The following is a 9,098-nucleotide window of genomic DNA, read 5'->3' as shown; positions in this document are numbered from 1 at the left end:
GAGCGCGCGAGGAGCCGCCGCTGCCGCCCCCGCGGAGGGGCCGGGGCCCGTGGGGCCGGGCCCCCCGCCGCGCCCGGGCTGGATGAATGTGGGGCAAGATGGAGACCAAGACGATCGTGTACGACCTGGACACCTCCGGGGGGCTGATGGAGGTGAGCCGCCCCCCTCCCCCCGCGGGGCCGGGAGCCCCCGCGGCCCCTGCGCGGACGGACCGGGCCGGGCCGCCGTGCCCGGCAGCAGCCGCGGGGGCTCGGGCGGGGTGGGGGGCCGCGTCCCCGGGCTGGGCCCAGCCCCTCACCGCCCCTCTGTTTGTGTGTGCAGCAAATCCAAGCCCTGCTGGCGCCCCCGAAGAGCGAGGACGGGGAGAAGAGGAGCCGCAGGCCCGAGAAGGAGGCCCGGCGCAGCGGCCGGGCCACGAACCACGATAGCTGCGATAGCTGCAAGGAAGGCGGGGATCTGCTGTGCTGCGATCACTGCCCGGCCGCTTTCCACCTCCAGTGCTGGTAAGGCCCGGCCGGCTCGCCGGAGCCCTGCCCGCTAGCTTGGCGCAGCGTCTGCGGGAACAAAACCCGGCGAGGGCTGGGCCCGCGGCCGCCAGCTAACCCGGAGCCGCCGAGGCGAAAAGGCCCCGAGCGCCCTTTCCACGGGGCTCGGCGGCTCGCTCGGGTGCCCGGGGGCGGGGGGAGGCTCCTCTTCTTTTTGGGTGAAGTGCTGAGGCGCCGAGGAGGGGCGAGAGGAGAAGCCGAGCTGTCGGTCTGCGGTTTGCATTGCCGTTATTGCATGCCCCCGGGGCTTCAGCCGGGAAGTTTCTCCTCTTCCCGCTCCATCTTCAGGGCTGCCTTGCCTGGGGATCCCTTCGGGGCTGCGGCGGGTGGGAAGTCGCCTCTGCTTCTCTTGGGCTGGCCTGACATCGCTGAGCGCCTCGGTGCTGCTGCAGCTGCTGGGAATAATGGAGGTTGCTGTCTCTGTCTCTCTCCCTGCTTCACTGTTTACAATATGGCGACCTTCCTTTAAATTATATTTTTATTCTCAGCGCCATTTTGGCTGCATATAGCACTTCCAAACCCTTGCACCGTTACTGTAGTATTTTGAATACAGAAGTATCTTCCCAGCGTTGATCCAGAACTCTGAACTTGAAAATTGACACCCCCCTCCCCCACCCTTATTCCTTTTTCCTTCCTCCCGTCGGTTAGACCTGCCTGTTCCATCTTGTAGGAGTGACCAATACGAATTCAGGGACAGCTTGCCAGTAGTTTTGTGCTCTTGTTGCTAATCCTCGGTGGTTGTTTGGAAATGTGTCCTTTAGAGCATAGTGGCTGCTGTTCGTGGGGGACACTGGACCTTTGGTGCGTTACGGGGAAGCCTCCCAAGCTAGTAACAAAAAGCAAACCAGCAAAGTCAGGAGATGTCTGAACTTCAGTTTCTGCCCTGAGAAGTTATTTTTTGCTTCTGTGTAAGGAGCCCAGGTGCATCGAAAGCGAATTTGCATATATCTGTTCAGCAGTTGACTCAGGCTCATGTGAAATTCAGACAGCCAAAGTGAATAATGGGATGGGGGAGGGAGCAGGGCAAGTCAGAGCAATGAAGTTCTGGTGAATCGGTATTCTTCCTTAGAGAGAGATTTTTAACCACATTCCTTATTGTCTTTCATGCCTCGGATCTTTGTTTGCTACTTGGCTACAGTTGTCTCCTTGTGACTTTAGCTGAATGGTTATACTTTTTTATATGGTAATTGCAGGTCTTAGAGCGCTTATTACAGTGATTACTGATACGGGGGAAATTAACCGTCTGGTCAGAATTCTGTAGGGAGTGTCCTGTTACCATTCTATAGACCTGTTTACCCAAGACAGGAAGCTCCATTTTTATAATCCATGATACCATCATTTCTACCTGGAAGAAGTTCCATGGGTAGTTTTATTATATAGAGCACTTAAAATCTGCTGGACAACATTGGTTTTGGTTTTTTGTTTTAATCTGTTTAGTAATTAAACAAGGTAGGTGAGGTAATCTTTTATTGGGCCAACTTCACTTGGTGAAAGAGACAAACTTGGGAGCTTACACAGCTCTCCTTCAGATAGCTGTTGTTTTAGGATGGGATTGTTTTATAATGTAGGGCTCAGTAGTTCAACACAAACAAGTTAATGTTTTACGATAGGATGTTGTTGATATAAACTGAACCTGGTAAAATCGAATGAAGTGCTTAAAATATTGAGTCTCATTTGTTGAAGCAGGATAGTTGCTAGAAGCCTTGAGAATATTTGGGAGAGAAAATGGTCCACACACAGTTTCTCACTTACTTAAAAGCTGGTGTCTCTATCATAAGTCAATATCCACTTTATAGTCATGGAGATATTAGCTATGCATATACTTCATGGTTTAATTTGGCAACAGTTTGGGGTTTTTTAATCTGCATGGAGAAACCATGGTAATTTTATTCAACTTAGAGACTTTTGTGAAGTGACCTTTTTCCTAAAATTGACACAACTAAATTACCCCCAACTGATTAGCTACTATTTTCATGATACGAATACAGGGCCCTATCCCTTAAGCCTTTTCTCACTTAAGTAGTCCCGGTGACCTCAATGAGACTGCTCTCCAGGGTAAGGGGTTTGTAAGGTCAACCCCACAGTTTATGCAGCCACAGTATTCAAATAATTCTTGGCTTAAATTTGCTTTAACTGGCTTTTTCTTCAGCAGAAGTAAAGGATGGGCTGCTTTCCTGTTCTCATTTCTAAAGGCTTGCATACCACTTGGTAAATGCATGCAAATGAGACAAGTTGCCTCAAAAGAACACTTGGGTGTTGTCTTTACCTCATACATCTTGCTTAAAGTAAACTGCCATTCCATTGGGCATGAATGCAGTACATGCATTTCTATGTTGTTCTGCAGTGTTTCAGTAATGCTTCCTTTGGTATATTTAAGTTTACATTCACTGTTTAAATTTACTTAATCTATAGCCAACTTGTGAATTCTGCTGTTTGAGGCATCTTCCAGGCATTTCCCTCAATACTGTTTTCACTGTTCTAAAACTTTCTTTTGTGACAGTGAGGAAAACAATATTTGACAATACCTAGTTTTTATTTAGAGCTCTTCAACAGTACACCCTGAAGCACTTCACCAAGGAGGTCAGTACCATCTGTAAAGGATAGGGAGGGGAAGTGGCATAGCTGAGAATTGAATCTGTCTCCCTAATTCCAGTCCAGTGCACTATCTGCTAGGTCACACTGCTTCCCACTTATACAATACTTGTAACTTGCTTGCTACATTATTGTACCTTGATTAGGTAAATACGTGTATATCTCCAAAGCAACAATCTGCATGTTTTAACTTAAAAAGGAAACAACCACACGGCATAATTTTTGTTTATCTGCTTCCATAGTCCATGTTAGTCTGGCGGGTGAATTCTTACCCATGTTTATTGAAATTAATTCTGTAATCTATTGTGTGCACTTCAAAGATACGTTCCAGTAAGCAAGTCTTGAAATATAATCCAGGCAGGTATTGTGGTTCCATTTTTGGTTTGGTTTACAGTGTCTGGGTGTTCACGGGAGTACTCCAGGAGAGAAAAGTCCTTTTTTTTGTTCTTAAGCATATCTTGACTTCTACAGTATTTCCACACATTTGGAAGCCAGCTGAAAAAAGATGATCGCTTTGAATATTTCCAGGTCGAATTACAGTATATTTACCTGCCAAAAAAGAGCAGTTTTACCCAGTTCTTTATAGTTACAAGTGGGTTGTCAGCCCCAGAATGACTTCATGTGCATGGAACAGATTTCTGATTTATCTATTATGAATTTGACTATTTTTGTAATCTTGTCCAAGAAAGATTATAGTTTGTGGAAAAACCAGATAAAATCTGTATTTTCTTTACTTACATCAGAGTTCATCAGCGTTGTTGCAAATAATTTGGATGGGGTAATAGTTATGGAAAATTTTGTAGTGCCCTTTTCGCTAGATTACCTATGACACTGCGTCTGCTGTATTCAGATATGTTGACTGTTCTTCAGATTTAAATTTTGCATAGAATGCTTTTTCCACTTACCAGCTTTTTCCAAGGAAGTTTTATTGGCTTTTAGCTTTTAAAACTCTGGTTTTGGTTAGGAAGCTTGCATATTAATTTGTCACACGCTAATGTGATTACTATGAATGCAAGTTATTGAACAGTTCTAGAAATAATGCAGGAGAGTCTTTTCTTGAATTTTATCTCACAGTTCGATTCCAAGGGGGCTTTTGAGCTGGGATAAACTATTATAAAATGATCCAAAAGCAGTTTTCTTGTTTAGTAACTTTCTGTACTTTTCTCTTACCCCCTTGTTTTAGATGTGTGTAGCTATTACAGTTTTTTCTGTCTCCTTTTTCCTGCCTGATCGTCAGTAAACTCATGATCCTGTGCTTGAGATCAGTCCACAGAAATGATTGTGATGTCAAAAATTCCATATGGCTTTTCTGAAGGATTAAGCAGAAAGTGATTGAGAGGAAAAGCGCAGTTTTAAAATAGATAACTAGTAAAAATGGCAATAGAGGTTACAAAACAAAGCAGGTGAACTGACTTTTTAAAGCAGTGCTATTAATTTTTCCTAGTGTGAAAGGTGCTCTCAAATTACTGAGCCGTAGCATTCAGTTAGATTCTCATTTACAATTGCCTGTTTGTCTGGCTCCTGAGTACAAGATTGTTAGTATACTGAAGCAACTTAAGTTGTCTTAAATTAGTCAACTTCCTTTTGAAGTGAATATGGCTCTTTACGTGACAAAACTGACACACCAAAATTGTGAATCTCTTGTGCCCCCTCCCAAGATTTCCCTTCATTGACTATTGTTCTGAACCAGATGAATTTTGTGTCTGTCACAGGGTAAGAGCACTGTCTGCTAGTTCCATCAAACATCTTTGCAACACTTGCCTCCCCATGTTTACATTTGGAGTGTTTGGCTCCATTTCCCCTTTCTGACTTGGCAGTCCTCTGGCATGCTGTTGTTGAAGAATTGGAGTAACAGAACTTGCTAAGAGAAGCAGATGAAACTAAACTAGCCTCAGTTTTGCATATTTTATTTTCTGAGTCACATCAGTTGACAATTTTTTCCATTCTATATGTGAAATCTTTGTTCAAATGCTATGACATGAATAACTTTCTATACCTCATTCAGATTTAGAATTCTCTTGGCCTATCCCAAGCTAGCATTCAATCTAGTTAATCATTTAGGAGTTAATTTTGATTTTTCACTTTTGTGTCTGATTCCTCCCCTTCTCTTGTTTTGTTTTTTGACTGAAGAAATCTTTGAGGCATCCAGATTCGGAGCCGCTGCCTTAATTTCAGTGATTTAGTCTTTTAATGGTCATAAAAATAGGTGTTCTGGACATCCTGCCGTAAGATAACTAACTCTCAGCTAGGTAATAGTGAATTGGACAAAGTTTAAATACACTTCAGCACTCCATGTAAGTGAATGAAACGTCATACTGAAATTACTAATAACTTTAAAAAGGCTTACTCATTGGCTCTTCGTAGGTTTAAAAGAACTTAAAATTTACGTTTGAATGTTTACTATCAAAACTAGATCCTCCTTTTATGTGAACAATATACTGGCAAAATCTATCGTTTAAAAGGTCCTTGAAGTAAGCCTGGAGTACAGAGACTTTAATTTAAGCTTCTTTTTGAGCTCATAACTGTTAGAAGAGACCATAATATTTTCAAGTTACGTAAGAAAACAACTCATGCTATTAACACCTGTTTATTTTTAAGTTAATAAAATATTTTAAATTAATTCGCTGCTTGCCAAATTTTATGCTTTAATTGCATTTGGTATTTGGGTGGTGTCAGAAGCAAAGTGGAATCTGAGATATTAAAGTTAATGAAAGAAGCAATTGCACTGGTCTGGTTACTTAATTAAAAAAAAAGTCATTCTTTATGTGCCTTTAGACACAGTAACATGATCAGCCATAGCAGCTCTGTTAAGCTTCCTTGTTCAACTTTGGTTTTGCTTTTTTAGTTTACACTGAGGCTCTGAAATGCAAAGCTATAAAAGTTCAACTGTAGGAATAATGCTGTGCGCAGAACTTAGAATTTTCTGGAGTTTGGTTTGTCACAATTTAATAAGCTGAATTTTTTTAATGTGTAATTCAGGATCCTTAAGGTGTCATTCTATTCAGTATGTGGGTGCATGCTCTTTTAAATCTTCTTATGGTTGATTTAACATGTACACAGTGAAGTGTGCCTGCCAACCAAACCATTGGTTGCTGCTACTCTCAGAACTGGACCATAGTAATCGGGTTTCCCAGTCATCAGTGGGACTCTGTTGAAATCAACAAGATGTGCTATATAATAGCTGAACTTAAACATGATTCCTTCACCCTCCTCTGTATCAAATGGACTAAACTTGTTAGAAAAGGTATCAAAATTACAAGTAAAGTTGTTTGAAAGGTACAGGATAAGATCACTGATAAAAAACTAACAAGGCTTGTTACCCTGCCTAGGGAAAAATGTGCTTTGATGTTGAACTGTAACTCTTAAACATTTTGAAAATTGTGATCATCCATTTTTACTGCTGCAGTGAAATCTGTGTTTTAAAGATGCTGCATCTTGCTGAACTATTCGGTTTAGTAAAGTTTTTTTAAAGTAACTCTGTGACTTAGTTTGAATCCATTGTTCTGCTCAGTAGTTACCCATTATGGTTTTACTTTCTGGCTGCTGTCTTCCAGCATGTTATCGCATCTGTAGGTGTGGCTCATGGGAGCGTTTCAGAATGTGGAAACATCCTCCCAAAGGATTTCTACTACCTAGAGGCACTTGCTTTAGCAAGGAGATTTTAATTGGATTTGATTTCTGATGGATAATGTTCATTGGTTAATGACGGCTATGCAGATCTTAAATATTACCTGTAAAAGTTCTTTGACCTTAATTTTTGTTACCTTATGTTCTATCTGCTAGACTATATACCTAGGCTCAACACTGCTGGGGGAAAAAAATCAAGAAGGTACAGTCACCTGCAAGTTTTATATGGCTTGTTTTACACCCCACTCTCTTCCCCGCAAAAAGGAGGGAGGACAATTGGTTATGGCCCTATGCAAATTCATGGAGGCCACAGAAATCATGAAAATGCCCCCAAACTATGATCTTTTAAATATTTTTTTAAATGGAAAATGTCTACAATGAAGTCTTTAATACAAAAAGAAAAAAGGTACCCTAGCTAGTCAATTTCAAGGACAGAATGTGTTTTCCTAACACTTCTAAAATTCCTGCTGGCCTATAAATTAACTAAATTAAGATGTAAAATTAATTGCATGCAAACCGTGTGAAATCCAATACTTTGCCATTTATACTCATGAATTTTTAAGTTTTTTATATAGGGCCTTAGTTATACAATAAAGGTGTGTGTTCCTCTGGTACTGATTAGTAAGGGAGAAAATGGGAAAAAACATTTGCTTTCTTTAGAGGTGGGATAATACATGAGAAATTAAAACTTCATAGCTCACGAAAGCTTATGCTCAATTAAATTGGTTAGTCTCTAAGGTGCCACAAGTACTCCTTTTCTTTTTGCGAATACAGACTAACACGGCTGCTACTCTGAAACTGGTGCTATCACTGTTACAGTCTGTACTGGGGAGCATCTCAGTTTGGGGAACCTGATAGGGATGTGACTGAGCCTGTTACACCACTGTGTGCCTCAGGTCTCTATAAGTGAATTGTAATTAAGAAACTGTGGTTTTGTTGACTAGAGCAGAAGACAGGATATTGGGCTAGATGGACCATTGGTCTGACCCAGTATGGCTGTTCTTACGTTCCCCTATCTGTGTGTAATACCCTACACCTCATTTGCAGGGTGCCAGGCATGTGTGTAAATTACAAGAAAAGCATATTGTCAGCCTTCAGTTGTAAGACCCATTCAGCACAGGTACTGATGTAATAAAGGCAGCAGAGTTGGTGTTGCTGCCCTTCAAGATACCCCATAAGCGCACACACATCTTGGAGTTCCTTTGTTTCTAGATTGAGTCAGTATGTGGTGCTTCCTTGACTTTTCCTGTGTTCTAGGAAACCTGGTCCTTAATCCTTAAGTCAATAATGACTAGCAGAAACCTACTGTGAAGAAAGCAGGCAATAATTTCCAGAGTAGGAAGGAAAGTGTATCTTTTGAAACAGAGTCCTCAGTGCATTAGGAACCTTGTGGTATCAAGGGATCTTAAGAACAGCCATACTGGGTCAGACCAAGCTCCATCTAGCTCAGGATCCTTATTCCGACAGTGGCCAATGGCAGATGCTTCAAAAGAAATGAGCAGAATGGTAATTATCAAATGTTCCATCCCCTGTCGCCCAGTACCAGCATCTGGCGGTCAGAGGCTTTATGCAATAATACAATAGAAATCCGTGTAAGATCTAGCAGTTTAAAAGACCAATCCAGGAAGCAAGTTTAGGCGTGTGAAAACATTAAAGTAATTCAGAATATAATGTGGCTTTGTTCTGGGGATGTGAAATTCTTGTTCTGGCCTATGTTTACACTTACAAACAGTACAGTGGCACAGCTACAGGTGTGCCACTGAAGCGTAGACACTTACTGCAGCTACGGAAGGGATTTCTCCATCGCTATAGTAAATCCGCCCCCTTGAGAGGCAGTAACTAGTTTGACAAAAGAATTCTTCCATCAACATAGTTGTGTCGACACCAGGGCTTAGTCTGGCTTAACTATGTCTTGGGGATGTGAAGTTTTCACAGCCCTGAGTCACATATGTAGGTCGACCTAAGTTTTACGTGTAGATCCAGGCCCAGAATAAGAAAGCGTAAGCAAGCATCTTGCCACAGTGGCTAAACTGTATGTGACTGATTCTGGAGTACTTGGCACAGTCAACCTTCAAAGAGCTTCTTGTGTTCTTCCCCAACCAGTAGTTCTCACCATGGCTTTTGCCCAACTTCCCTTGTAGACTGCTGTGTGATGCTGAATTAAACACCACTTAGAGAGAAAAATACCTTGCATGTCACCATGGATCATAATCTTGTCAGCACACTTGAATGCAGTTGTAGCTGTGCAGGTTTGTGTCTTTGCTGTGTATAACTAGTTCTGGTGGTTTTTTTCCACCTTTAACATACTTTTTACAAATTGCCTTTCCTGAGAGG

The 9,098-nt window shown here is 42.0% G+C and overlaps 1 protein-coding gene across 1 annotated transcript in view; it reads left to right on the top strand.

The window, feature by feature from the left end:
* The window catches only part of PHF12 (PHD finger protein 12), a 44,647-nt gene continuing 35,549 nt past the window's right edge, over positions 1-9,098 (top strand). Inside the window, exons 1-2 of the mRNA XM_077836301.1 lie at positions 1-152; positions 322-503. Of these exons, the coding sequence (XP_077692427.1) occupies positions 87-152; positions 322-503 (248 nt within the window). The 5' untranslated portion in view covers positions 1-86. The remainder of the gene's footprint in view (positions 153-321; positions 504-9,098) is intronic.

This window comes from Eretmochelys imbricata, chromosome 17 (assembly GCF_965152235.1).
Source record: "Eretmochelys imbricata isolate rEreImb1 chromosome 17, rEreImb1.hap1, whole genome shotgun sequence".
Classification (NCBI taxonomy): Eukaryota; Metazoa; Chordata; order Testudines; family Cheloniidae; genus Eretmochelys; species Eretmochelys imbricata.
Note: the sequence above shows the minus strand (reverse complement) of the source record. Positions and strands in the feature narration are given on the sequence as shown.